Source organism: Morchella importuna, assembly GCF_003444635.1.
Source record: "Morchella importuna strain M04M26 chromosome Unknown Morimp01GS029, whole genome shotgun sequence".
In the NCBI taxonomy this organism is placed as follows: Eukaryota; Fungi; Ascomycota; class Pezizomycetes; order Pezizales; family Morchellaceae; genus Morchella; species Morchella importuna.
This window is the reverse complement of record NW_025763426.1, coordinates 238121-265699: the sequence shown is the minus strand read 5'-3', so window position 1 is coordinate 265699 and position 27579 is coordinate 238121. Positions and strand designations below refer to the sequence as shown.

Here is a 27579-nt window from a genome sequence, read left to right as displayed (position 1 = left end):
ATACATGTACCTTTGCATACTTGCTGTTTTGCCAAGGGTAGTGGAAAATGTGTCGATCTCAAGATCGATTGCAGCTGTCAATCAATGCTTGTCTAACCTTTACCCAGATACGATTCATAACACAAACGCTTCAGCTTTCAACGAAACAATTCCATAGCCCCTATCCGTCTTATCATATAATAGAGACTGGTTTCTTTCTGAATTTTGTTGAAAGTCATCTCCGGCCGGCGCGGGGAACCGCGAAAATAATTGTTCGATGGGGAAAATGTTTAGAAAACGATGGAAGTTTTTTGGCAATCAGTGTGATTTAAATTTACCCGACCGGCGGGAGACACCATCTGGGTGGTTTGATAAGAGCGGGGTTGTTGGGAGGGGGTATTACTCTAGTATGTAACGAGTGATTGGATATGACTTGATACCGAGACGATTCATTGCGGTCGACCCCCCCAACATTATACACAATCAGTCCATGGGCCTAGGTAATACAAACCACAGGTGGTAACCTATTGTCCGCTTATTCCCTAGCGTATACTATAAGGTAGAGCATTGCCCTACAAAATAGCTCTGGAATCTCCCCGTACGTGGATATATCATTTGAACACCAAGGATCGATTAGACCCAACTACCATCTGAGATTGCAACAGACGATTGGCTAAGGGACTCATTGGATGTGCTGGAGCTTGGATACCAACTGGATCCAATATATAATATACGTCATCATCAATCACTCGGAACAGCAGATTTCTATCCTCACAATTTTAATATACATGAACTAAGAGAGGAAAACCTGTCCCACGATTCCAAACAACGAATACTTTTAAAACTAGCTTTCATGAATATATGGCTATTTTAATGCGGCTGTAACAAAAGTGGGTAGAACGAAACTAGCCTCGTGGATTTTCTTATTATAATACCTAAACATCTTCGCCTCCTCGTCATCTGAAATAGACCTAAGTGGTTTTTTGACGTCTCTGGTTGCATCTTTGCTGCAAACCATAAAACCGATCTGACCAGATGGATAGGTCGGAACCGTAGTGTAAGCATATTCGGCGATAGGAAAGACTTCGTGGCAGGCCTGCTTTAGATCTTTATAAACTTCAAGTGAAGCCATTGGTTCTCAGCTATGCGCCCTGGAATTAGTGATCTGTAGCAAGAGAAGCATAAAACTTTGATCGAGCTCTGATCCTTCTCTTTCATTTTCTCCTGATCTCTTGCAATTGTTTTATAATTGATGTGAGAATAGGTTTCAAGGGTGACGGTGGGAACTTGTTCTAGGGGCGGGTAATTGCAAACAAAGATAAAACAGAAACCTTGTGTGGTGACAACTCCACCCTCCTGTTCATATATATATTAGTGCCCGTGTCTCTATCTTATGTTTAACCAAACTAGGGCTGAAAACGCATCTTACTTTTAGTGCCCCAAATAGAAGCTCGAAGTATGACTTGTGGAAAAGAGACTCTGCTGGCCCTTCCAGATCAGAGGAGTCGGTAATGATAACATCAAATGCATTTTTGTAATCTTCTAGGAATTTGAACCCGTCACCGACGTGAATAGTTGTTTTGGGGTGCTGGAAACCCTTAGACATGTGAGGGAGATATTGTTTTGAAAGACGGATCACGGCCTAATACGTAGAATGTATCAGTATAAGTGAGCAGCTGGTCACTCCCTATAAAGCTACCTCGTCAATATCACAAAGAATAACTTCTTCAACGCATCGTGCTTGACAACTTCGCGAAGGACACCACCGTCACCACCACCAATTATCAGGACCCTTTTAGGACTAGGGTGAGAATTCATAGCTAAATGCGTGATCATCTCCTGGTACCTACAGGTCATATAACCAAACAATCAGCTTTATAAGGTTCGATCTGGAAACCTTAAACCCACGCAAACTCATCACGCTCAGTACACTGGATGACATTATCCAGAACAAGAACGTTCCCATAGTCACTGCTCTCAAAAACCAAAACCTGGGAGAAATTTAGTTAATAAACGCCCCTGTATGATTTTCTTTAAGAAGCAACGAACATCTTGGTACTTTGATTTCTCGTGATGCAATATCTTGTTGACCTTCAACGCCATAGCCTGACCAGGCCACATTTTCGATACTTCACGGAACCATCCATCTACGGGTTAACTTTAGTCATGTATCAAAAATAAGGACGAGTATATGCCTTGATTCCATATTCTCCAGGAATCCACATATTTTACGGACCCTGGATGGTCGGGTGAGTCTCTCTGGAGTAGAGCTTCCGGGGATTGGCTTTGAATGGTTGTTACGTCGAAACAGCAGATACTTCTGGGCAACTTAACATACGTCGTAAGGCCATGACTTTGTTCATTCTTTTTGAACATATATAATTATATAAGGAGTCGTATCTGAATATACTTCCTTTTCTGGTCGCGGGTGGAGGTGGAGCTGGTAATGTTGTCGAAGAACGGGTATACATGTAGTACGTAGTATATAGCTTGAGCTCACCATCCGGGTAACTTTCTCTGAGCATTTAAATCCATGTATATCGTATGTACGTATACGTACAGTACGTCGAAAAAACGGGGTGAAATCAGTACTGTATGACTACGGGATTTAGTGAGAAATATGGAATTAAACCGGCATTACAAAAAGAATACCGCAGTAATGCTGTATTCTTGCTGCATTACTAGCGCATTAAGGGGAATAACGTAGCGAATCCATACGTACCCTTTTTTGGTATGGTATATTTCTACATGTAGCTTGCTGATCTACATGTATACGTATATAAGCTGGCACCTAGAAACAATAGGTGCTTCTCTATACTTCTTATTATCTATCACTTTAAGCATACATGTATATATATATATGTACTAGTACGTCTATGTCACACCGGGTTTACTTCGCCGCTACAAGCAGGATAGATTTATAAAGCGTGACTTCATAATTTAATTAGATGATGGTACAAACAGCTATCAAGAGTGACGGCACTAATATAGATGAAATTGATGCGGGCGAGGTGCGGTGCCAGCAGTACTATCGATAATCACGCTCGCGCTAGACGTCGAACCATTGCAATCTTTGGTATGACCCCCTAGAGTAGAGTTGCTATATCAAAGTGAAGACTCGGGCTGTGTGGTGGGCCTAGCTAGGTACTCATGCTCACTGCATGACGATTTTGGCTAGCTAACTACATGTACTAGTACATGAGCTACCCGCCAACATGTATATCTGTGCGTCATGAAATCTGACTCGGTCCACTTTTTGAAGGGCTTGGCGCGGGTCTCCTAGTGTCGACCGCCCGCCGTCTCTTGCCAACCACCCTTCCTAGACACAATACAACAACCCCTAGAACAACAGGGATTTCAAAGGAGACTATGGATACCAGCTTGAACGGCTCGATTTCGAGAGGTACCCTCTCAAGATTCTTTAAAAGAGCTGGTTCAGAAAGCTCTGGGAGTGGTGATTTGCAACAGACGACATCAAGCCATAAAACTAGGAAACTAGGAACACTGTTTTCGAAAGAGGGCCGGAAGTTATCATTATCCCAAAGTATTGAACATATTGCTTCCCTCTCATCCTCACCCAACACTCCCATCACCCCCACTACACCTACAACACCTGGAACGCCTACTACCTTTATTACACCTACTACCTTTAACACACCTAATACGCCTGCCACACCCCGCACTCCTATTGCAGGTACTCCCAAGGGAAGAAGAAGAGGAACGGTTCTTGAGGCTATTGCACCGGAGGGGGAGGAGGAGGAGCTTCGAAGCTACTTTGATGATGATACTGAGGACGAAGAGGAGCGGAATACCCTCCGTGCAAGGTACAATCATGTTCGGTTTGAAAAGGAGAAAAAAAGCGAGTAGAAATGTAACTGACGATGGTCTAGAATGATGGCTAAAGTTACGAACGGTTTCAAATCCAAATCCAAGGTTCATGTCGGAGAAAAGAAGGGAACAGAGGAGGTAGGGGAAGCAACCAAGAAACAGGGAACAGAGCTGCACAGGGAGCTACATAAATACGAAAACATCAAAGTTCAGACAACAGGTAGCACAAATTCATTTAAGGTAAATCAAAGAGACCCTTTTGCTAACTTGTTGATAGTTTTTGGGAGAGATACCTCCCAAGAGACAATCGATGATGATGAAATGGATTTTACTGGGACTTTTCATTATTTTGCAGAGTCAAACCGCAAATATGTGCGCCCAGGACGTAATGAGGTCCTTCATATTCGTGATGGCGGTCGAGAATATATCACCGTAGAAAGAATAAATGGAGTGTGTAGTATCACTGCTGGTGTCTTTGAATGCATTGTCGCAGAACTGGCCCACCCCGTTCTCACCCCCCACGGTGGGTGATTAAACTACCCAGAATGCGAAATATTTACTAAATTTATCAAGATTACCCAAGTCTTTTTGACAATATGGTTTTCTGTGGGTCGATGCTTGTAGGAAATATTACGATGCTGAAGACTGTATTTGATCAGCTCAAGACCAGTGTTGGAAATAGTGCTCAGGAGGTGAAGTAAGAATTAATTATCTATTGGTTAGGACTTATAGTCAGTTTGCTAATATTCTACCCTTAGTCTCGTCCATTTTATTTTGCATTGGATCAAAGAGAAACCGGAAGACTTCAGTTGGTGTAATGAAATTTTGGAATTACGATTCCAAATATTTCGTTATGTTCTTGATACCTTCAAGAAAACTGTGCTATCCCGTAACTTGTATGGTGTTTCGGTTAGGCATCACAAGTTAGAAGAAGCCTATAAGATTTATGCAAAACATCAAAAGAAAGGTTGGGTCAGCTTCAGGGACATCAAGATGTCTTATGCCAGGCCCACCAAGTGCGATCTTGTGCCGGTTGGTCTTTCAACCATCAATATCGATGATTTGACCAACTATATTTCCCTAGTCGTAAGTACATTCTCCCGGGGATCGACTTCTGCGTGCTAAAAAGTAATAGGATGTTATCCTCTTTCGTGATGGTTGTGAGATGGGCGCGTTGGATTCACACTGGAAGGAGAAGGCACAAATGGAAATTCCTCGCGAATACACGTCGAATGATTTCTTTTCTGAGAGACAGGCCCCCTTTTGGTGGCCAGTTGAAAGAATAGAGAGAATTCTGGAGAGACAGAGAATGGTACTAAGCATCCTATTTATTTATGTCTAATTTTCTAACAGTAAATACAGATCAAGCACTGGGTCGCATTGGAAATTATGCATTTGGATACGAGTGCTTCTAGAACTCAGATGATCAAAGTTTTTATCTCCGTGGCGGGGAACTTACTGGAAATGTCAGATTTTCATGGTGTGTTTTGCATCATGGAGGGTTTGCAGTGTCCAATGGTCCGCAATCTCGAGAGGAGTTGGGAGGTGAGTTCTAACAAGAGGAGCACCTTATACTCTACCTTAGAACATTATTGACAAAAGAAAAAATAGGACATCGGTTATCTCCATCTGCGTTTGTTCAAACAGCTGAGAGAAATCGTCAACGATAAAAACGTCTATCACCAGTTCTTAGGAGTCGAAAGTGGAAACCCAGTGACTCCATACTATGGTTAGTTTTACCTAGAATTATAAAAGTCACAATACTAACAAGATGTCGTCTTTAGCCCATTTTTTAGACGAGGTCACCGATATTCACAATTCAAAAGACCATTCTGCACGTATCAAGTCAACTGGAACCAGTAAAATGCACCTGGATGCACCGTTAAGCAAGTTTGGAGTATGGGACACAGAAGATAGAAAAGCTCCCGCAACTACCTCGGAGGACGGCACGCCGAAAATACCCATATCTTTGGACTTTCAAAAGTACCGAAAGCTTCTTTCCACAGTACAGAGCTATCAAAAACGCGTTCAGCCCGAATATAAACATTGTGGAGAGATCACAAGTGGCTGCTTTGTTCTGAAGCTCCATCTTGTTGGTATGAAGAACTTCGTTAATTTAGCGGAAATATCAGACATGACTTCTCCTGAGCTTAAAGGGAGATTGAATGGGATGTCTCAGCTTATAGAGACCAGGATATTGGAAGCATGGTCACTACAGCCGAAAAACGATATCCCGCCTGTCTACAGGGATGGGGATGCCACTCGATGTCTGGTATTACAGAATCTTCAGAAGGCGCTGGGAAATTGCGCTTAGTTCTATGAAAAGCAATGCAGCTACGAAAACTTTCAGTATATATTCTGCTTTCATTCTGTTGTTATCAAATGTCGCTGTAATGCTCATATAACCTTGGTCGAGTCAGTTTCCGTTCATTTCTCGCGTTACATCTAAATAGCTCTATTACGGTGCAATTGCGCAGGTCATTCGGGCCCACTTCTTCGTATATTTAAATGCTCTAGTATGTACAACTCACATGGTTTGGGTTTCTTTAAGTATGGTAGAATCAATGATGATTTTATAGACCTCTAGCTCCTTTATATATATAGGGATGCTTAATCAGAAACCCTCTCGGGCTTCTAACAGTATCGTTATTATCCCTAGTTAGGCTTATCCCCTAAGCTGCCATTAAAAACGCTGATCATTTTTCGTAAGAGTTAAGAGTGTAGCTTTGCTAACAAAATACTCCCTTCAATTAATATAATGAGCACCAATTGATCAGTTATTCCGCGATTGCTATGGTTTTTTGGCGCCACGAAATTCAAAAGGATCAGCATTGATCGACAACTTAAAGAGGGGGGAAATTTCCTATTTTCTCGCGGGGGATAGTCGGTACCGGGCCAGCATATCCACCATGTAGAGTAATGTCTGAAGCTTAAGGGCAGTTTCGTGGTTATGAAACTTCGTTATGCAACGACTCCATTAGACGAGTGCAAACAGAGATTTTTGAAAACGGAGTTTGGGTTTCCCAAACAGCAGTGTCAAGGTGGATATATTTGGTGGGGTTTTGGGCGTTGCAACGAAAACGGAGCTGAAAAGTACATGTAGGTAATACCTACTTTTCAAAAACTCTGTTTCAAGGCCCTAACGGAGGTTCAAAATTGGCATGCCAAACACAAATATTTCTTGCAAAACGGAGTTATGAAATAAATGAAACGGAGTTTTCCCGTCGCCATACAAATTTGCCCACAAAACTCCGTTTGGACCTGCTCCCAAACGGGCCCTAAGATTTACCAGGTTTGTACTTTAAATAGCGTGGCACATGCAGGACGTTGATTTAAAGTTATCTTGGCAAAACACGCGCGTTGCTGCACAGACACCACAAGAACAACCCCTCGCTGGAGCTTTCCTCTCATAACAACAAGGACCCTAACTACGCCCATATACACCCGCTAATTTTCGCAATATGCCTAGAGAAATTATCAGTATCCAGGCTGGACAGTGCGGAAACGCAGTCGGATCGTCCTTTTGGCAAACGCTTTGTGGGTTAATCACTCCCCGATTCTTCTCGATTTGGTACTAGTATCTGACAAGGAAATCTGTGCAAGATAGGTCAGGAGCATGGAATATCACCGGATGGAAATCTCGAATCTGTGGAGGAAGGAACCGATAGAAAAGACGTGGGTACACAAACTTCAAATGCGATGTGCCAAGGACGCTGGATGTTGACTTAGAAGCTGGGCACAGGTATTCTTTTACCAATCCGACGATACACGATACATTCCTCGCGCCATCCTACTAGATTTGGAACCCAGAGTCAGTGAGGATGAATCTTTCTGGGCGGTGGTCTCTTACAATAAGGACTATTTCCCATAAAATCGCAGGGTTGACAGTGGGTGGTGCTGCTTTAGGTGATTCATGGGATCCAAACAGGCCCATACAAAAATATCTACAACCCCGAAAACTTTCACGTCCCGAAGCATGGAAGTGGTGCAGGGAACAATTGGGCTGCTGGTTATGCTATGGGGGAGAATGTTTATGAAGAGGTTATGGAAATGATCGAGAGAGAGGCAGACGGGAGTGATTCATTAGAGGTATGCCTAAGCATAAGGAGAATATCTATTACCAAGTTCCTGGCTAACGTAGATTGGAAACGATATTAGGGATTTATGCTGCTACATTCCATAGCTGGCGGTACAGGTTCAGGGCTCGGATCTTTTCTTCTGGAGAGGCTCAATGATCGGTTTCCGAAGAAGTTGATCCAGACATACTCCGTCTTTCCCGATACACAAAGCGTAGGTGATGTCGTAGTTCAGCCTTACAACAGTATGCTTGCTATGCGACGCCTCACAGAGAACGCTGATTCTGTGGTATGTGCTCATCCGTGCGAATCCCTCACCATATATCTAAGGCTGATTTTCTAGGTTGTCTTAGACAACGGCGCTTTGACTCGTATAGCAGCAGATAGGCTTCACGTCCAGGAACCCTCATTTGCGCAGACCAACCAGTTGGTTTCGACTGTAATGTCTGCTAGTACCACTACTCTCAGATATCCTGGGTACATGCACAATGATCTTGTCGGAATCATTGCCTCCTTGATACCCACGCCTCGTTGTCACTTTCTCATGACATCATACACCCCATTTACGGGTGATATCGTCGATCAAGGTAAAACAGTCCGGAAAACAACTGTGCTAGATGTCATGCGCCGTCTGCTGCAGCCCAAAAACAGGATGGTCATGACAAATACTACAAAGAATAGTTGCTATATCTCAATTCTAAATATCATCCAGGGAGAGGCCGATCCAACTGATGTCAGTATCCATACCTCTATGCTTTGTCCACGTAATATACTAACAAATCAGGTTCATAAATCTCTTCTTCGTATTCGCGAACGAAGACTGGCGACATTTATACCTTGGGGACCTGCAAGTATCCAAGTTGCCTTGACAAAGAAGAGCCCCCATATGCCGATGTCACATCGTGTTAGTGGGTTGATGTTAGCGAATCATACCAGTATTGCTACTGTCCGTCTTCCCACCCAAATTATGCTTCTCATAACTAATAAACGCACCCCAATTTAGCTATTTAAGCGTATTCTCGGCCAATATGATCGTCTCAGGAAAAGAAATGCGTTCTTGGAACAGTACAAAAAAGAGCCGATTTTTGCCAATGACTTGGGCGAGTTTGATGAGGCTAGAGCAGTAGTTGCAGATTTAATTGCGGAGTATGAGGCGGCAGAAAGCTCTGATTATCTTAACCCTAGTCCAGAGAGGGCGAGTGAATCTTGAAAGGGTTTGTAAAAGGGTGAAGGGTGAATTGATTTGTACTAGTCATGATTTATGAATGCTAGCTTTAGGTTTTCTGGATCGCTGAATGAATGATTGGAAATTACAATCAACTAATTTCGAGCAGAATCTGCTCACCTGAGAAGGATGTTTGATTCCCTCTTGCGTATCCCTATCCCGACTATTGTATCTTAATCGCTGCCCTATTAATCTATGATCTAAGTGTCATTTTTTAAGCCTAGTATGGCTACATATAGTTACGAGCGAAGTGGATCAATTCAGGTTGTTAATCGCCGGAATTCTTAGCACAGAATTGCCGAATGATAGAAATGCAATGGAATCTCCTGTAGTAAAGCGGTGATCAAGGGTCTTGGTTTGTGAAAGATCCCACTGAGACTCAACGCAAATGTAGGATTTGTGTCACAAAACGGCAAGTGAAAGGAATTCCAAAATAATTATCCATCTGAGATGTTCATAATAACTGAGTAGGTTGTTTCCCCAGGTGGGTTTAGAGATTACCTAGCGCGGACGGTCCGGTTTAAAAAAAAAAAATCTTGGCACGCAGTGTGGTTAGCAAGCTCACCTGGACAATTTTTATTTTTATCCTTAAGAGTCGATTGCTGTAAAATGAACAACTTTTTTTTTTAAAAAAAAAGCCTAGTGTAGATCATAATCCAAGTTCTGCGCCTTAGAGTTTCACGGCGAAAAAGAAAGAAGAAAAAATTTGACCTGTGGTGGGAATTGATGGAAAACTCTGCGTGAGAACCTTTGGTTTTGGTTCTAGTAAGTTATTTCCCCATACAGTGTCATCGGTGGAGATAACACCTTAGAGTCTACAGTGTTCCATACAGTGTAAGCAATGAAAAAGAGCGCCGTAGACTCTACGGCGTGTAACGTAAGCAATGGAAAGAGCACCGTCGCATAATCAATATAATCATGGACCAGAATATTATTATCAACTTATATACAAAGAATTGTTGGCATTTAGAGAAACAATAGTAACCCTACAGCGAAGTAGACTGGTGATTCCTATCGGTCCAGGGCCTTATGGAATCACCATGGCCTGCGGGTGCCAGCCGTACTATAAGCTATGTATATTGACCATCTGCGAACGTTCATTGTTAGAAACGGGCTCAAAAAAAAGATGGACCGTCACTGTTTAAGGGAGGAAATCGGGTTGTGCTCATATGGTATTTTGATCTTTGAGTTCTGGTTATCATCACCGACCCGAAGGTCTGAGAGTGGTGCATGAAAACAGTATTTAATCTTCGCGGGGTGAAAGAAATTTAAAATTGGCAAGAAGAAAGAAGTTAATGGAACTGACCTTAGTTTGATTGATATCATATATCGTGGTGAATTCAAGATAATTGGCACTTCTACCAATTGTAATAAACCGCCTGAGATGCCGTTGGCGTATTGTCGTGATGTTCAGAGTAAAAAACGGGGGTGGAAAACATTTTTTTAAGTAGACGGATCGGCAGCCGGGTAACTCACAAACCATTTAACAGCAAAAACCCTAAGCCCTGAAATAAACATAGTATGCCAGAATCAGCACGACGAGAAACAAACCCCAGGGTTTGGCAAAAGCGAACTTTCTTCCCGATGGGATATTATAATTATTAGCTATTTTAACTACTATTAGCTCTCAGAAAAATACTAATCTAATAATTGATCACTATGGTTCATAAAAATAGTAGCAATTGCCAATATCGGCAATTCAGTAAAGCCCCACGGCAACCGCCGCAGAACATACCGCGCCGCCTAAACTCAGTGGAGCAACCTGGCCTCTTCAAAACACACACCTAGCTCTCATCTCTCACCAAACCTCCGAAACTATACACCGCCCAATGCAACGATGAACGAAGAATTCTTTGGTGACAAGAAGGGCGGCCTCACTGAGAGTGTACGCACCTTTGACGCCTTTCGTAAGTCTTTTGGGCCATCAAGCTCGCCCTGGTTCCTGAGTATAGGGCTGAACGCTAACCATACCCCTCCATAGCTAAAACCCGCGCATCCTATACTACACGTTCCTCCCGCGGCGGAATCGTAACACTACTCCTAATTACTACATGTCTATGGCTCGCATGGCACGAGATGGGTTCCTATTTCGATGGCATCGAAGAGCAGCACTTCCTTGTTGAAAAAAGTATCGGTCATGAGATGCAAATAAATCTCGACATTACCGTCGCGATGCCCTGCGACGCTCTCCACATCAACGTGCAGGACGCCGCCGCCGACCGTATCCTGGCAGGCGACCTCCTCCAAAAGGATGCAACTGCATTTGATGATACAAGCGCTCACCGGCTGGTCCAGATTGGGCGAAGGGAGGACCATGTTTACGACGTCCTGAAAAAGGCAAGGAAATCAAAATTTGGAAAAACGAGGTGGCCCAAAGGGGGCGACCGAACGAGCTGCAGAATATACGGTAGCATGGACGTAAATCGTGTTCAGGGTGACTTCCACATTACTGCGAAGGGCCACGGATACTGGGATGCGGGTCAGCACATTGAACACGACTCATTCAACTTTTCACACGTTGTTAATGAGCTTTCTTTTGGCGAATACTACCCGAAGCTTATCAACCCACTCGATGGCGTCGTCGCAACAACGGAAGATCATTTCTATAAGTTCCAGTACTACCTTTCTGTTGTGCCGACCATCTACGAGAGTTACACCACAGGAAGGAGGCTGGCAACGAATCAATATGCGGTCACCGAACAATCACGCGCAGTTCCAGCGCATAATGTACCTGGAATCTTTTTCAAGTACGATATTGAGCCGATTAGTTTAACGGTGACAGATTCAAGGACACCTGTGATACAATTCATTGTTAGGTACGTGATCTGCGGTGTTAGTCTAGTGTGCTTTAGGATGTCAAGCTAACTATGACTTTTAGGCTTGTGAACATTATTGGTGGAGTATTAGTAAGTGGAGGCTGGATCTACAAACTACTAGGAATGGCAGTAAGCGTGTTTAGACGGAAAAAGAGGGACACTGAGGGTATGCTAAATGGGCGCGTCAAAGGTGATGAGTAGAGCTGAACTATTAGAGTGAAAGTCTCTGAAATGTTCACACTGTTTTTTTTATATCCGTCCTGTTTTTAAACATTATACTATGGAGTTTTGTGTGGTTAATATCTAAGATATGATACGAAGTTAAATTTCCAGACCAATTTGTTTCATCTACAGAACTTATGTAGGGCTTTAAAATATCTTTCATTATTTGCTACTCCGAGCGTCAACCTTCGTACTACATCTCGCCTTACTCCATCCAGGAAATTCTCCAATTACTCCATCCACGAGATTGCAAACATAATTCCAAACCCAGCTGCCATTGCAACAGCCTGGGTCAAACTTTTTCTAGCCTCCTCAGCTTTGTTCGGCCCCACCTCCAGCAACTCCGGAATCACACTGAAGCCTACATAGAGGAACGTCCCGGCAGTAAAAGGCAGTACCAGATCGCCTCCAGTCAACCCCGTACCCATGATCCCCTCTCCAGCTTTAACCACCACATCCTCACCGCCAGACGCAGAATACCATTGGATCCCGATTCCGATAAATGTACCCAAGAAGGCACCGACAGCAGTAAAGAACTGCGCACCCATGGCTTGCCATTTGGTGAAGCCACTCTGCACGAGGAGAGCAAAATCGCCAACTTCGTGAGGGATCTCATGGAAGAATACTGCGACGCAAGTGGTCGCGCCAATACGGACGCCGCCGGTGTGGAAAGCGGCAGACATGGCAAGACCATCGGTGATGTTATGCGAAAACTAGTTAGGGTTAGGGTTAATTAGTAATTGATCCTTGAATTTAATTTTAATAGACTGGAGAGGTGTAATCACATCGGCACTGACAATTATGAGTTAGTCAAGATCAATTATCAATTAAGATTAGGTGATGGGGGACAAACATTAGGTTCAGATAAGACGAGAGCTTGATCGAGTTGCTTGCTTCCTTCTTGGCAACTTGCTCTTGACTCTGCACGACCGAGTCCTTCCCGCCACGCTTCTTTAATTCGCTACCCCCTTTGGTATCGACACCACTTGTAGTTGCGGACACTTTCATTTCTTCAATCGCGTCATGTGAATGTCCATGTGAATGGTCATGTCCTGCGCCGAAAATCCTCATAGTCTTATCCATGGCGACAAAAGTCACGAAACCAATGAAAATAAATAATCCCAAAAGGGTGTTCCTCTTAGGATCCAACATCACAAAATGGACATTGTCATTGTGAGGCTCTCCCATGAAAGTTTGGGGGATAAGGTGTAGAAGCGTGTCACCAAGGAGGCCGCCGACTGCGAAGGCGACCATTACAGAGAGGGACGAGGGGTCAATGTCGGTGGGGCATAGAGCAAGTAAAAAGTCTGCGCGTGCATTATTAGTGCATAGCTCATACGTATGTGTAGGCTATCATGGGATTGATATGTAGTAAGTTGGCTACATACTTGGGGGCCCAGAAATATAGGCTGTGGCCAAAAGACTGTTCACAGCCGGTCCGGCGGGGAACAAAACCGAAAACACTTTACTCATAGTGCTCGAGGTTTCCGGCGCATTGATTTGGCGTTCGTGGTTCAATTGTTTGACGATTGGGCATTCCTACGAAGGTACATCGTCATAAGCAATTCATATAGGATGAAGATAATACGTATGAGCTAAAAAACTACCTGCAATTTCTCATCAATCTCCGCAATTGTCAACTCACTCGTCGCCTTAATCTTCTCCGTTGATGAGCTCGAGGCTGCGGCTGAGACCACCAACGCAGACAGCAATAGCAGGCCAACTGCCTTGCGCGGACGCATCGTAAACGTCGGGAAACGCATGTTAGGTATAATATATTATCGGTGGTGTAATTATATTGGTGCAGGGGGCCTTGTCGGAGTTGACGACGACCTTTGGTTGTTCTTTGGGTACTATATGTAAATACTCGGGGGTGTGAGCAGGGGCCACGATTCCTGTTGACACAGGAGGTTTATGGCCCTCGTTCAGGTTAGTCTCGCTGCAGTTTGGTGTGTTACTGATCCAGGTTGTTGGGTGCCACAAAGTTACTCTATCGGCATGCAAAAAAAGAAAGCAGCCCCCTGGAAACAGCCAAGAAACACAAACCTGGAAACATTCCTGCATGTCAAAGTTCCATAATGCGTTCCAATAACTTCAGCAATTAATGTATAATGCGTTTGTGCGCTTATGAAATCCAGACAATCACCTTTTCCCTAGGCGCCCCTGATATACGTACCGGGTACTGTTGGTAGTTCTACTACTCATATTGTGCCTCGACCAATTGATCCTCAGAATTCACTGAGGCGTACCCGCAATTTTGTAAGAAGCTATTCAGTGATCCTGGCTAATGTAGGAGAACAAATCCACTTTTCTCTCCCTTATGCATGCCGATGTTATCTACTCCTTCTTCCCCTCAAGAATTACCTCAGGAACCTCTTTTACGTCTTCTGACTGCTTGGCATCCTCAGTTCCATCTGGTACCAAACCCCTCAGCATTAAGTCGTAGCTAACATCCTCAACTTTCTTAACCTGTACCCCCAAATAACCGTTAGTCACATAAATTCCGCTTTTTCCCAGTAAGTAATGGCCTACGCTATATTTCAAACTGTCACTTCTTCTTCTCAAGCTATCATTCTTCAAGTTCAGGACCTGGAACGAAGAGTGGATGTCCTTAACAAAGCGGTTGATCATCAGCGGACGGAGGAAATCGCGCTGAGTGACGGCGTTGGTGGTCAGACGGGTCTAGGTTGAATTTTTTTTTTTGTCAGTTACTAGTAAGTAGAGGACTCAGTTGGGAATAGTACCAACTCATCAACAAGAGAGATCACGGCGTGGAGGTACTCCTCAATCGTCAGGTGAAACCTATCCTCCGTCTTCAAATTCACCGGCACTATCACCGATTCATTGATCAGCAATTCCCTATCAACCTGCGATTTACGGCCAGGCAAAAAACCAACCTCCGAGGACAGCCCCGACTTCGTCAATGCTAAGAAGGCTGTTCCCCGACTCAGCAGTTCCGTAACTCCGCTTGAGCCATCCGTGAAGCAACACCAAGAATGCCTTAATCACAACTATAATCAGAATTTATAATAGATTCCAATTCCATCCAGACGTACCGTATTCTGTAGATCCCTGGTCCATAGCCCATTGTACTTGTAATAAGGGTAATCCTTTACAATCTCAACCAGGCCCCCAATCTCAACGGCAACCTGTTTGAAGCCATCCTCAACGCTGTCGGTAAGTTTGAGAACTAGATAATTCGGTAGTTGGTAAGCGGCCGAATGATATATCTATCGAGTAGAGAAAGCGGGGGTACGATACCATGCTCGGCAGGAACGATATGGATTCGGGAGAGTGTTGAGTTGATCTTGCGAACTAGATTATTCGACGTCAATGATTGTAAGCGTCTTCACATCAAAAGAGCCCATAGCCAACCTTCTTTATCCAGATTCCTGAGTGCTTCCCTTATTTTCTATACCGCCCCCGCCCCATTCAGCTCTAGACGCCAATTCAGGAATGTGAAGCATACCTCCTTGATCTCACTGTCCTTCTCAATCTGCTCCTGCACCTTCGCAAAAATCTCCGGATCAACACTCGCGAATGACTCCGACATGATAATATGTCTGTCCTTAGTCTAGCTTTAAAGGTTCTAAACAGAATCTCCGCAGCTTGATGAGATTGACGTAGGATTGCACAGACCGAAAATTAATTTTGCTTGTTGTTATGCGGTATGCGGGGTGTAGCAAGCAAGCGACCGATCAGTGTTAGATTTAGCTCCCGAGCCATGACTCTAGAGCAGACCACCCCCACCCCCGGCCCCGGCCCCGGCCCTAGCCCCGGAAGTGAGCTTGATGGAGCGATGATCCAACGCCTTATTTCGACTGTTTCTGATCTAAAGATTCGATTTAACTATCTACCAAATGGAATTTCTACAAGCCCGATGATCAATCTCACCTCCTCATCTGGCTGATACAGTCTCAGTTCACTTTACAGTCAAGAACACAAAGGAGAAAAGAAAAGTGACACAGGAGAAACGTTCCTCCGTATGCTCCATATCTACCAACGTCTGGTGACGATAAATCAACAACACTCCAGACATCACTCGGACCCATACGCATCGACATAATCATGTAGGGCGCAAAAGGAAAGGAAAGGCCAAGAAAACATATTTACACGATTATTCTACACTATCACAAAACATAAACCTTGCGGTGAGGTTTAGGGAGCCAAGTGTGCCTTCTCCGCAGTCTTCAGTGTAAATCCGTGGCGACATCGAAATAGATATGAAAAGATGTATGCCAAAAACTGATAATACATCAAAATAAAAGTCATTCTGCAGCTCCAGGGTTCTGATGAGACTTCGCCGTTTAGATATTTTTCGCAGATACTGAAGAATTGGAAAATTATTAGAAGGTATTAATAGCTTAGTGGGGATATGGGTAGCGCACTCGAGAAATTTAACTGGGTCATCGGTACAAACTCCTATTAATCCGTCAGTTCAAGTTGCCTCTAATAGCACGTAAATTTGCTTTACCATCAATCCCATGGGCTATTGTCCATTTCATAACCTGCTCATCGTTTACTGTCCACGTGTAAACGTCTCTACCGGCAGCACGAGCGTCTTTGAGAAACTTCTCGCCCTTAGGCCCGTCGAGGATTGCATAACGCATGTTGAAAGAAACATTTGGGATTTTCAAAAATTCTCTCGCATATGGTATTGAGTATCCGATGTGCTAAAACGCAGTCAATAAGAGGAAAATCAACACGCCTCGACTTCACATTAGGCACTCACAGTAATTGGAAACCCAGGTAAATAACGCTCACATAACGGGATGAAATTCAATGTCCAACATCCGAGAACAACTCTATTGCCCCAAAACTCTACACCACCTCCCACATCCTTCAAAGTCTCCGCAGTTAATCTAATGATATTTTCCGCATCATTGTCGATCTTGATGTCCAACAACAACCACATTTTTCTGAGCGCGGGTTGACATAACAATTCTAGCACCTCTTTCAGTGATGCCATGGGAACATGCGGTGCCTCTACTGTTCTCAGCGTCTTCAAGTATGAATAGTCGCAGTCGATAACTTTCCCCTCTTCTCCGAATACCCTTTTTAAAGTGGCGTCCTATACCAGACTTACTTAGCAGCAATACTTTTGATAGATTCGAGTGGACCAATGCATACGTGTGAGATCATGACAACTCCGTCTCGTGATAGATGAAGGTCTATTTAGTCCCTCAAGTTGTTTAGCTTCAGACACTGTGACGGCGGGGGGTTTATTTCTTTGTACCTGTCTCAATTGCATGGGCCCCAGCTTTAACAGCGCCTTCAAAAGCCAATATCGTATTTTCTGGAAACTGCGCCTGGAAGCTAAATATTAATTAACCAATTGTTCCAATTCTCCAAGGTTTATCCCCCCCCTTAGCCCTCTTTAATGGAAGTATTGTCAACTTACCCACGGTGTGCTATAGCCTGTGGAAGCTTGAGCTCTTCTGAACCCATCACAGATTTTCCAAATGTTCCTACATTGTAAGCAATTGAGCGACTGATAGGCAATGAGTTTAATCGGTAGATAGCTAGATCGGATATGGAGATGGCTTACCAGGGGATCTCTTTGAGCCCAATAAAGGCTGCTCGTCTTGGTAGCTCATGATGTTCTAGGATCGTGGTTTATATTGGTTGTATTGAGAGGTTGTACAGACCAGGCAAGAGGTTGGTTTAGCATTCAAAGGATACAAGCATTAACTTAAATACTACAGTACTGTATGGTAATGCACGGGGTCCTCAAGAAGAAAAAACAATTAGTAGCATGCATCACATGTATCCTGATCCTGTAACTTGCTTCTTTACCACAACGGTGGATAGGTAGCGGGGGTAAAGAGAGAACCAAAAGCTACTAACAATAACGAGGAAGCTGCTGCTGCGAAACAGTGCGAATCGCCCTTATTACCTTATTGCGCCGCGACGTCGCTGTGCTGAGTTGTTGTCTAATTCGGCCTCATCAGGCGGCTGGATCCGTCCCTGGTTTCACAATCAAGAAGGCTTGTTCCTTTCTCGAACTCTCTGAAACATTTTCAGTCTAGGATTTGTGTTACTTGGCGCAAAATTCAATCCCAGATTAGGCTTCTATGACTTATCAGCCTTCTTTCCCGTTAGTTTGGAATTCCTACATCATAGTCCCTATTTACTAGATTTCTCTGGAGTAGGGACAAACCATGCATGGTGAGTGCACTTGATCAATTGTCCAACCATCATCCTGCATTCCGCAGCTCTAATATAAGTGGAGTCTTAGCGGCTAACAGTTCATTGGACAAGAATATAAGAACCCTGTCGCTATGTAGATCATTGATGGCTGGATCTGATACCCCAACGCACAAGAATCGGTGCACGCCCACCCGCACAACTACGACCAGATCTTGGAGAACACATGTACTTAGTTTCCTTTTGATTTTGATTTTATCTGTGCATCCACACTACTCGTATTTCTCTGACGTTTGTGGACGCGACTGATATTGCATGCCATACAAAATACGCCAAGCTCATGATTTTGGGTGTATGCAATAATGGCCCAGTTCAAAAACATCAGCGAAATACTAGTACTCACTGCCCTACTGCGCCGTGTTCATACTAGTGGATTTGCGGAATCTGAAGAATGAAGTAGGTAAGGAAAAAAAACGAAGAGAAAAGAAAAAGCAAGAATTGCATGTTGTTACTCCGCTATGGTTTTACATCCTGGACCTAGTAAAAATAAAATACGATAAAGGCTACAGAGGATTTCAAGTACGATCAGAAAGATGTGATAGTCTCAATTCCTCCTATGCTAGGTTCTGCATGTCAACAACACACCTAAGGGCAAAAAGGTTAGCATATTGTCTCAGATACGGGATGAACCTGGAATTCTCGAACCTAATACAATCACCAGCTTTCATCTGGTCAAATGCGGTGTTGATGTTGTTTAGGTTCTCACGGTGGGTAATGACTGCGTGGCCAGTTTTAGCAAATCTCTCGTAAATTTAGGCAGAAATAACCCACATTCGTCCACTTTCAGCTTTCCGGTCATGTAATCATCAACGAGATCAGGAAGCTGAGTGCGTCCCTTGATGCCTCCAAAGGCGCAACCTTTCCAAACACGCCCAGTGACCAGCTGGAATGCTATTTCAAGTAGCGGTTTCTTAGCTCAGTCATTGATAAATACCCCAGATAAGCATCCAACTTCCACAAAGAGCAACTTACGGCGTGTAGAGATCTCCTGACCAGCAGCCGCGACGCCAATGATAATTGACTGACCCCATCCCTTGTGGCAGGCTTCCAGCGCGGCTCTCATAACTGAGACTACACCAGTGCAATCAAATGTATAGTCCAAGCCACCATCAGTCATCTCGATAAGAACCTCCTGAATCGGCCTATCGCCATAGTCCGCCGGGTTCACAAAGTCTGTCGCGCCGAACTTCATAGCCCATTCCTTCTTCTTCTCATTTACATCGACGACGATAATCCTGCTAGCACCGCATTTGATGGCCCCTTGGATGACAGAAAGACCAACACAACCGGCACCAAAGACAGCTACGCTGGACCCCTTCTCAACACCTGCGGTAACAACGGCAGCACCATATCCTGTCGTAATACCACAGCCAAGCAAGCAAGTCCTGTCCATCTTGGCCTCTGGGGTGATGGCCACAACGGAGATGTCGGCCACAACGGTGTACTGTGAGAAGGTTGAGGTTCCCATGAAGTGCAAAAGATCTTTACCCTTGCATCTAAATCGGGAGGTTCCGTCGGGCATAACACCCTTACCTTGGGTAGCGCGAATCTTACCGCAGAGATTTGTCTGAATCGTTCCGTCAGATAGAGTTTAGAACATAATTAAAAGCAAAAAGAAAGAAAAAAGAAAGAAGAAAAAAAAGGCTGCGAGATATGTACTTACTTTTCCAGACTTGCAGAACTTGCACTCCTTGCACTCTGGAGTGTAAAGAGCGACAACATGGTCTCCAACCTTCACATTTTCAACACCTTCGCCGACTGATTCCACAATTCCGGCACCCTCGTGTCCAAGAACAATGGGGAAAGCACCCTCGGGATCCTTGCCTGACAAGGTGTATGCATCTGAAACAATGTCAGATATTAGCGTTTCTTTTGTTGCTAGTCTAGCTGTTGAGGGTTGTAAATACCTGTATGGCAAACTCCTGTGTAGTAGATCTGGATGCGCACTTCATGGGCCCTTGGAGGTAAGACCTCAATGTCTTCGATTGACAGGGGTACACCGGACTCCCAAGCGACTGCCGCCTTGCAAGTAATGGTCTAGGAATTACTTAGCTTGACAATCTAGCAGTAAGTATTATTCATCTGAACAACATACCTTTCCAACAGTCGACATTTTTGGAATATAGGATTGATAGGATTCTAGAAGTTCTACTGAATAGGTAGTTATAGAAAAGGTTGGAGAGGGGGGAGATGAGCGACACAAATAGTGGTTCTGTGACGTACAAGGAGGGGTCTCTTGGTGGGGCGGGGTTGTTTCGGCTGCGGGAAGCTATCCACCCAACCCCCAACACGGGATAGCGATGATCTCCAAGAAACGGCCAGGATCTTATTTCCTATTCCCTATTTCCAGTGGTTTTCTGTCCATTTCCAAGTAATTCTAGAAATGGTAGGATTTGAATTTGATTTGTAGAACACAAACGCACCCCAGAAAAATTGCAATTTAGCCTATCTAAGTAAAGTACAAAACACAACCGACAACCGAAAAATTAACTTCAAATTATTCCCCGTTTGTGTACAGGGCTTTGCCTTTGGTAGCCAGCTCTAGAAGCTCTTCAAATTCTCCACTTTTGCGAGCCAGGTCGCACAGAACACCACCAGGGCGCCGTAGTAAATTGAACGGGGTATCGCATCTGCACGCACGCATCAGAAAAAGGATTCCCGCATAAAGAGGCACAGCACTTACTCCACTACCTCCCCGCCTTTACCCAGGTTGTCAAGGACAATAATCCTGTCAAACGACATCACTGTGCCTATTTTTTAGAAAGAGATCAGCAACTGCATCGGACTGGAATCTCAATAGGGGCTAACATACGAAGTCTATGGGCAATGGTTATTATAGAGGAGTCTGGGAAACTGGTTCGCAGGGTCTGTTGGATTCTCTCATCCCTATTGCTTGCGTCAGCTACAACCTCTTGCACAACTTCAAACATCGGACCACTCACGTCTCCATGTCTGTAGAACTCGTAGCCTACATTAATGCCGGAGTTAACATAAGTTCCGACTCTCGGGGAAGCATCGGGAGCGAAGAAAAATCAAAAGCCTAGAAACTCGCCAAGGCTCTGCAGATCTTGTATTGTCCCGAAGCAATCAAGTCTTGAAGAATTGGGAAACGCACCTCATCTAAAATCACCAACTTGGACCGTCTGACTAGTGCCCTGGCAAATGCGAGCAACTGCCGTTGTCCCTGAGAAAGATTATCTCCGCCAGATGTGACTGGAGAGTCGAGACCGATTTGCTTAGTTCTTAGCTCTGTTGCTTCTGATGTGGTAGTCGAGGCGTCTGAGACACTTGTATTACTAGCATTGTTTGTAATCCCAACTAATCCACTACTTTCCAGAGCTGCTTGAAGTTCTGTGTCATCAATTTCATGATAGGGGTCCAGATTATCGCGAACTGTTCCAGAAAACATAATAGGATCTTGAGGAATAATTCTAACACCATGTTAGCTGATACAGGAATGCTGAAGGAATCATTTGAATGCGTACGTGATGCGCTGCCGGAGAGACTCAAGATTTACTTTCGTGATATCCAGGCCATCAATGGTAATACTACCATTAGAGATCTCGGTAAACCTTAACAAACTCAACGCTAGACTGCTCTTTCCGGCTCCAGTCCTCCCAACAATACCGACCTTCCTCGAAGTTAGCAAATAGCCCACTACATACTGGTATGAAAACCAACCCTTTCGCGTGATTTGACGTCAAAGCTGACCTTGTTAAGTACTTCTGGGCCGTCCGTAGAGTACTTGACCGAAAGATTGGTAATCTTGACATCACCCTCTACAATTGTCAATTTAGCATTTATATCACGCTGAAATACAGGTTTGGTGGAGTTTACGAGTTGGCCATGCTGCTGATGGTTCATGTTCTGGTATTGGTTGTTTCTACAGAGCATAAAATGTTTCTTATTAGCCCTTAAATGTCTTAAATGTGAAGGCATTCAGGGATTCTCACCTCTTGCTCAGATTTAATATATTTAACGACGCGGTCGTACGAATTAAGCTCCACTTGCAGCTGAGAAGAATCAGTATGGGGTATCTAAATATGAATTTACTTATATATGTGTATATTACCCTATTGAAGTCACTATTCATGGGACAGATATTAGTATGAACTCGGAAATCCTGTATCATCATGGACAACTTTTACCTGACTGCTGAGAGTACAGAGGAGGAAAACGAAAGACCTAATCGATTAGTACCCTAATTAACTTAAGAGGAATTCTACTCGTACAATTGTTCATGCTAAACCCAATCAAACCCGCAGTATAACCAGTCGTATTAATTGCCAAAAAACCTGCTGCTGCACTGATCATTGCGGTGCAAGCTGTGCTCCTAATGGTCATCCACAAACCAAGGGCATTGAGAGTCCATTTGCTTGTCCAATTAGTATGAATAATTTAGTCTTTGTTGAATTGGGAAACATACACTTGATTGAAATCATCGAGCTTCTTCAGATTTTCATCAAGAAAGCGCCGTTGGCAATTATATGCACGGATAGTTACAACTCCAGAGACAGTATCATGCAGATGAGATATCACAGGGGCTGCTTGGATAGAATATATTCTATTCACACTTATCTTAGTGCGGAGATAACTTGAAATTGTTAGAATTTACTAATCATACTTGGGGTATAGCTATAACTTACAATTCTCGGCAGGCTGTCCCAATTAGGATCGCAGTCAAGCAAGGCACTAGAAAAACTGGAATTAAGCCGAACATGATTGTAAACGTGAACGCAATATTAAGCACACAATTGATAAGTGATTGCACATTACGTCCTAGGATCCAATCGATAGAACTATATCCTCGTTAACTATCTCTTCTTGGTGCTTATATCAAAGAGAGAAAGGAAAAGAATCTCACTAAATGTCACTGGATAGGCGCCCTAGTATTCTTCCTACAGGGGTAGTGTCGAAGAACCTTATGGGTGAATATAACACTGATTTTACGAGTTTCTCGTGAATTTTCTTCCCTGAAATTTGAATAAAGTAATACCATGAAACGTATGTGATGAAGAAAGATATTATCACACCGAACGTAGTCACTTGTTTTAATAAGTTAGCTAAGATAACTTGTACTATGATAAATTAAATTAGTCTTACTAGAATACATTCCCTAACAGCCATATTAGCAGAGCACTAGTAACTATTCCAGTAGGAAACTTACAAGCCACAAATTCACATTTACGTCCCCAGGTTTTGAGTATTGATCTACGACCACCGTCAGAAATAAACGTTGTATATACAGTGTGAGGTTTCGTTACCTGACCAGACTGCGAGGAATAGAGAGCTCCCCACGCTGTAAACCGCGCTATTAGTAAAAATCTAGATATTGAGCCAAGGTTTAACATACAATGCAAACTCCATCAAAACACTCGTTGCCACCAGGTAGACCAAGACAATAGGTGACCCGAGACTTTTTATATAATCCCAGATAAGCACTATAGGAACTTTACCCTTTGCCCGGTCCTCATCCTTCACAAGTTTAGGAAGATTTTTTCCGTTCACTTCTGGGGCCGTTTTAACAATTTTATCCTGGAACGTTTGTGTTGTAGGATCAGACTCTTGGCCCGAATTTCCGAAGTCATCCGGCTCAATATTTGGTATAACGTTGATTGCACTGGGAGGGATATTTTGCGGAAGGCCATCTGAAATGATCTTTCCATCCGCAAGAACTACTATCTTCTTTGCATATGAAGATACCAGCGACACGCTATTTATATTAATACACATGGGGATGGCAAAGCAATTGTAGAGATACGTACTGGTGAGTCACTAGAACAACAGTTCTACCAGCTAAAACTTCTCCGTTGATACACTTGTCGAAAACTATCCTACTAGTCGCCGCGTCTAATGCTGATAGCACATCGTCAAGAAGTAGTGTTTGAGCGGGAGAATAAACAGCCTAAATGGTCAGTAATAAATAATGAACCACAGGCTGGCTATGAGAAATCTTACTCTCGCCAATGATAATCGAGCTTTTTGTCCACCACTCAGTGTAACGCCTACAGGAGTCAGTGATAAAGAATTTCGTTTCGGTACCAGCATGATTCTCACCCTTTTCACCAACCTAGAAACTCTGACAGTTAGTCTAAATGCAGAAAAAGCCAATAATTGGGCGCACTAGCCTCTGTAAGATCGCCATCCTCATATTTACTTAAGTCTACTGATAAATCACATGCCTCCAGGACGGCATTGTATCTCTTCTCTTCATACTGCTCTCCAAAAAGGATGTTATCGCGAATCGTCTTGTTTTGGAGCCAAGTGGACTGAGCCACATAGGCCACTCCTTCATTTCGAGGAATATATGCGTTGCCGTTCAACAACCTCATCTCTCCCAAAAGTCCTAGCAAAAACGAACTTTTACCAGATCCTACAGGCCCAGAGATTACAGTAAGGCCACCATAAACGCATTCCACATTCATGTTCGAAAGTCGGAAATTGTTATCAGTACTGGAGCCGGGTGATGCCCAGGATAAGGTCGCATCTTTATAAAAGGGCGCGTTCTTTATCAGCTCGGTGGTTGGGTTAATATGGTTACTATATTGAAGTTCTCCTCCAGTCAAGAATTTGTCAATACGGTCAAACGATACAGCAGATTCCAGAACCTAAGACACAGAGTTTTAGTATAGTGGCAGAATTGGCTTCGTAGGGAAGATACGAACAGTTTGAACAGTTGTAGTGATAGAACCTATTACTAGTTAGTTAAAATTCACCTAGACTCTGAGCCTTTTCAATGATACGTACTAGAGTACACTCTAAGCATGCTGAATAAGCTATAGGTTTATTGCGTCAGCAGATGCAGGATACCGCACCAACAATTGGGGGATTAAACCTCATAGATGTGAAAAGAACACTTGGACTCAATGGCTTTTCCATTACTTTAGCATAGATACCTAAGGTTATAAACTACATAGGTTAACACATCATTCATCGCACCCGAGTGTCGAAACTTACCATGCTCATCGTCGGTATCATATATTGCACGAGGCTATAGGAAATCCCAAATAGTAATGTCAATCTATTCATGCGTAATTCCGTTTCTCTCTTTTCATGAATACGTTTTAGAAAAACCCTCTCCATACCAAAGAATTTAATAATCCTTATGGACCCAAGTGCTTCCGTCTAAATGAATTGTAAGTAGATATCATACTTTGAACAAAAAAATAACTTACCATCAGCCCGATCCTTGCATCCACAGCTTTCCGCTGTTGCTTCAAAAGCTTGTGGTAATATCTTAGCATCATTCCAGGCAGTATCATTGTCACGATGACTAAACCTTCACCGACAAAACTAGCCCAACCTAAAAGATCATAGAGAAGTATGACGGTAAAGATAATTCCTATTGGAGTAGATGCAATAAGGTTCAGCACAGAACTAAATATATACGTCAGCTATTACAGAATACTAAAATTATATTCCTTGATGTATACAAAGTTTACCTTGCATTTATCAATCGAGAAACATCAGAATTGATCAATTGGGTAATTTTTCCTATTGCCGGCTGAACAGCATCCTGGTTATCGCCCTCTTCGTTTCCATCTCCCTCTTTGGTCTCTTTGAAATCCGTGATGCGGATCTTTAACGTCTTTTGCATGATACTTTGGGAGACAGCTGCCTCTACATGAAGTACCAAGCTGGAAAAATCAGCAAGGTCCTGTAAATCAAGGAATAATCCCTGACTTACCGTGAAGAGACTAAAGATTGAGTCGCGCCGACTGCTGCATTGATCAAAGGTTCGAAAAAGAGAGCGCTAACGTATACCCATGGCGTAAAGGTAGGTTCGGATGACTTTTCAATATATGCAAGTAATCCTCTCATACATAACGGATTGATAAACTGTTCCACTGTGTTAATTTCGTAATTAGGCGTTCTAATTTAGGGAGATCTATTGATGGGCTTACACTCAAAATGGCGCTCAAGAGGGAGCAAAGCATCATGTAAAGTAGGTCGTATTTTTTTAAAGAAACCAATGCCCAAAAAACGGATGATTTCTGGGTTTTTAGAAATTTGTTGCTCCAAAGCCTTGCACAGTCAGAGTCAGATAGCTTAGGAAGGTCTTCGATTTCAAGGTCATTTTTAAATCCTTTTCGTATCAGTCCTTCGATCCAAGAGAAGGTAATCAAGGAACTAAAAATCGATGCAGTCTAATTCATCAATTAGTTCAAACTTTGTAAATGTATACTAGCTTAGATTTGATACCTGCTCTAGAGTTGCCGTATGATCTGAATATGGGTCCACTGGATACCAAACGCTTGGAGTTATCATCGATAATGACCCGAAAGTGACTGACAAACCAAGGCGCACATAAACTTCCCAGCCCTTTCTTGCCTGTTGTAACACCTCCTGGGATGGGTGAACAAGTATCTTTGGCCACAAATCACGTTCACAGACCAACATTGGAACCAGGAAACTCGCCAACGATACTATAGTAAATATGATCGGTCTATAAGGTGTAGGATAAAAACGAAAAGTAAACAGAGCAAGAAAAAATATCCAGTAAACCAATTCAAAAGCTATATAGGCCGAATTAGCTGGAAGTGCCAAATTATTTCCAAGTGCATGCAAACCTTCTTCAAAGAATGGGATATCACTGCTAATTCTGGATGAGAGAGTTTTGCAACTAACAGCCACAAGCCCTAAAAGACAAAGCTCTTGAATCCATGCTATTTTCAAACGAGCTCCTACACGGCATTAGCAACAAACTCGCTTATGCAACATACTACGAGAAAAACCATTCAAGGGATTTTTACCTGATAGTTCCTCAATTGGTGCTTTTGAGGGCAGTTCATCCTGATCGTATATGCTCAAAAAACCCTTCTTGTTGACGACAATATACGAACAGTAATCCTTGTGGGGCAAAAATGGGATGCCCGTGGCGACCCGTTGCAGAAGTAAGAAGAGCAAGGGAGCAATAATGGCTGTCCCGTAGATCACAGTTCGAAATACGCGTTCGAATTTCCTTACAATTAATCAGTAAATCATATTAAAAACGAACCGGAATGAAACTTACAATTCACTAAATTGATACATTGATGTTTCTTGATGTTTCAATCCCAAGGCATTTTCTGCGGAACTTACCGCACCTTGAACCATCAGATATCTTTCCATGGTTGTCATCGGGCAATTTGATCGGTATGTATGTAGGTAGGTACGCAGCTGCAGTCTTTATGTTCTAGACAGGAGAGATGTAGGGCGCTTAACTGGGAGGGCTCCGCCAAATGAG

The 27579-nt window shown here is 43.4% G+C and overlaps 9 protein-coding genes across 9 annotated transcripts; 3 read left to right on the top strand and 6 right to left on the bottom strand.

The window, feature by feature from the left end:
* Positions 1 to 1674: 1674 nt before the first annotated feature.
* LAJ45_08368 (uncharacterized protein) lies at positions 1675 to 2100 on the bottom strand (the record flags this gene model as incomplete). Its single annotated transcript, XM_046117919.1, has 3 exons — positions 1675 to 1825; positions 1888 to 1970; positions 2029 to 2100. The coding sequence occupies 3 exons, from the start codon at positions 2098 to 2100 to the stop codon at positions 1675 to 1677; spliced, it is 306 nt and encodes a 101-aa protein (XP_045968845.1).
* A 1248-nt stretch (positions 2101 to 3348) lies between these two features.
* Positions 3349 to 6121, top strand: LAJ45_08367 (uncharacterized protein; the record flags this gene model as incomplete). Its single annotated transcript, XM_046117918.1, has 9 exons — positions 3349 to 3818; positions 3870 to 4027; positions 4085 to 4330; positions 4432 to 4504; positions 4566 to 4893; positions 4943 to 5119; positions 5170 to 5352; positions 5419 to 5536; positions 5592 to 6121. 9 exons carry the CDS (start codon positions 3349 to 3351, stop codon positions 6119 to 6121), a joined length of 2283 nt encoding a protein of 760 aa, XP_045968844.1.
* Positions 6122 to 7268: 1147 nt separating this feature from the next.
* Positions 7269 to 9093, top strand: LAJ45_08366 (uncharacterized protein; the record flags this gene model as incomplete). Its single annotated transcript, XM_046117917.1, has 8 exons — positions 7269 to 7344; positions 7415 to 7482; positions 7550 to 7618; positions 7714 to 7896; positions 7966 to 8172; positions 8227 to 8616; positions 8668 to 8829; positions 8887 to 9093. 8 exons carry the CDS (start codon positions 7269 to 7271, stop codon positions 9091 to 9093), a joined length of 1362 nt encoding a protein of 453 aa, XP_045968843.1.
* A 1852-nt stretch (positions 9094 to 10945) lies between these two features.
* On the top strand, positions 10946 to 12125 carry LAJ45_08365 (uncharacterized protein; the record flags this gene model as incomplete). The annotated part of the gene is made up of 3 exons (XM_046117916.1): positions 10946 to 11015; positions 11090 to 11924; positions 11987 to 12125. The coding sequence occupies 3 exons, from the start codon at positions 10946 to 10948 to the stop codon at positions 12123 to 12125; spliced, it is 1044 nt and encodes a 347-aa protein (XP_045968842.1).
* Positions 12126 to 12376: 251 nt separating this feature from the next.
* Positions 12377 to 13909, bottom strand: LAJ45_08364 (uncharacterized protein; the record flags this gene model as incomplete). Its single annotated transcript, XM_046117915.1, has 5 exons — positions 12377 to 12859; positions 12932 to 12938; positions 13000 to 13453; positions 13535 to 13685; positions 13754 to 13909. The coding sequence occupies 5 exons, from the start codon at positions 13907 to 13909 to the stop codon at positions 12377 to 12379; spliced, it is 1251 nt and encodes a 416-aa protein (XP_045968841.1).
* A 574-nt stretch (positions 13910 to 14483) lies between these two features.
* LAJ45_08363 (uncharacterized protein) lies at positions 14484 to 15699 on the bottom strand (the record flags this gene model as incomplete). The annotated part of the gene is made up of 8 exons (XM_046117914.1): positions 14484 to 14615; positions 14679 to 14828; positions 14891 to 14976; positions 15044 to 15146; positions 15203 to 15336; positions 15408 to 15461; positions 15522 to 15558; positions 15616 to 15699. The coding sequence occupies 8 exons, from the start codon at positions 15697 to 15699 to the stop codon at positions 14484 to 14486; spliced, it is 780 nt and encodes a 259-aa protein (XP_045968840.1).
* Positions 15700 to 16304: 605 nt separating this feature from the next.
* On the bottom strand, positions 16305 to 17743 carry LAJ45_08362 (uncharacterized protein; the record flags this gene model as incomplete). The annotated part of the gene is made up of 8 exons (XM_046117913.1): positions 16305 to 16473; positions 16535 to 16547; positions 16621 to 16819; positions 16879 to 17217; positions 17277 to 17317; positions 17383 to 17462; positions 17548 to 17614; positions 17695 to 17743. The coding sequence occupies 8 exons, from the start codon at positions 17741 to 17743 to the stop codon at positions 16305 to 16307; spliced, it is 957 nt and encodes a 318-aa protein (XP_045968839.1).
* A 1164-nt stretch (positions 17744 to 18907) lies between these two features.
* Positions 18908 to 20466, bottom strand: LAJ45_08361 (uncharacterized protein; the record flags this gene model as incomplete). The annotated part of the gene is made up of 7 exons (XM_046117912.1): positions 18908 to 18938; positions 18999 to 19071; positions 19125 to 19244; positions 19326 to 19920; positions 20017 to 20195; positions 20261 to 20390; positions 20449 to 20466. The coding sequence occupies 7 exons, from the start codon at positions 20464 to 20466 to the stop codon at positions 18908 to 18910; spliced, it is 1146 nt and encodes a 381-aa protein (XP_045968838.1).
* Positions 20467 to 20850: 384 nt separating this feature from the next.
* On the bottom strand, positions 20851 to 27464 carry LAJ45_08360 (uncharacterized protein; the record flags this gene model as incomplete). The annotated part of the gene is made up of 36 exons (XM_046117911.1): positions 20851 to 20983; positions 21037 to 21103; positions 21166 to 21239; positions 21296 to 21321; positions 21469 to 21784; positions 21839 to 21984; positions 22035 to 22132; positions 22191 to 22236; positions 22307 to 22366; positions 22426 to 22438; positions 22502 to 22538; positions 22586 to 22728; positions 22780 to 22947; positions 23000 to 23152; positions 23218 to 23398; positions 23457 to 23469; positions 23521 to 23564; positions 23618 to 23652; positions 23707 to 24066; positions 24119 to 24258; positions 24312 to 24358; positions 24411 to 24423; positions 24482 to 24961; positions 25019 to 25044; positions 25101 to 25129; positions 25189 to 25262; positions 25311 to 25478; positions 25529 to 25730; positions 25796 to 25990; positions 26041 to 26200; positions 26258 to 26347; positions 26485 to 26500; positions 26556 to 26779; positions 26924 to 27037; positions 27107 to 27315; positions 27367 to 27464. 36 exons carry the CDS (start codon positions 27462 to 27464, stop codon positions 20851 to 20853), a joined length of 4398 nt encoding a protein of 1465 aa, XP_045968837.1.
* Positions 27465 to 27579: the final 115 nt, after the last annotated feature.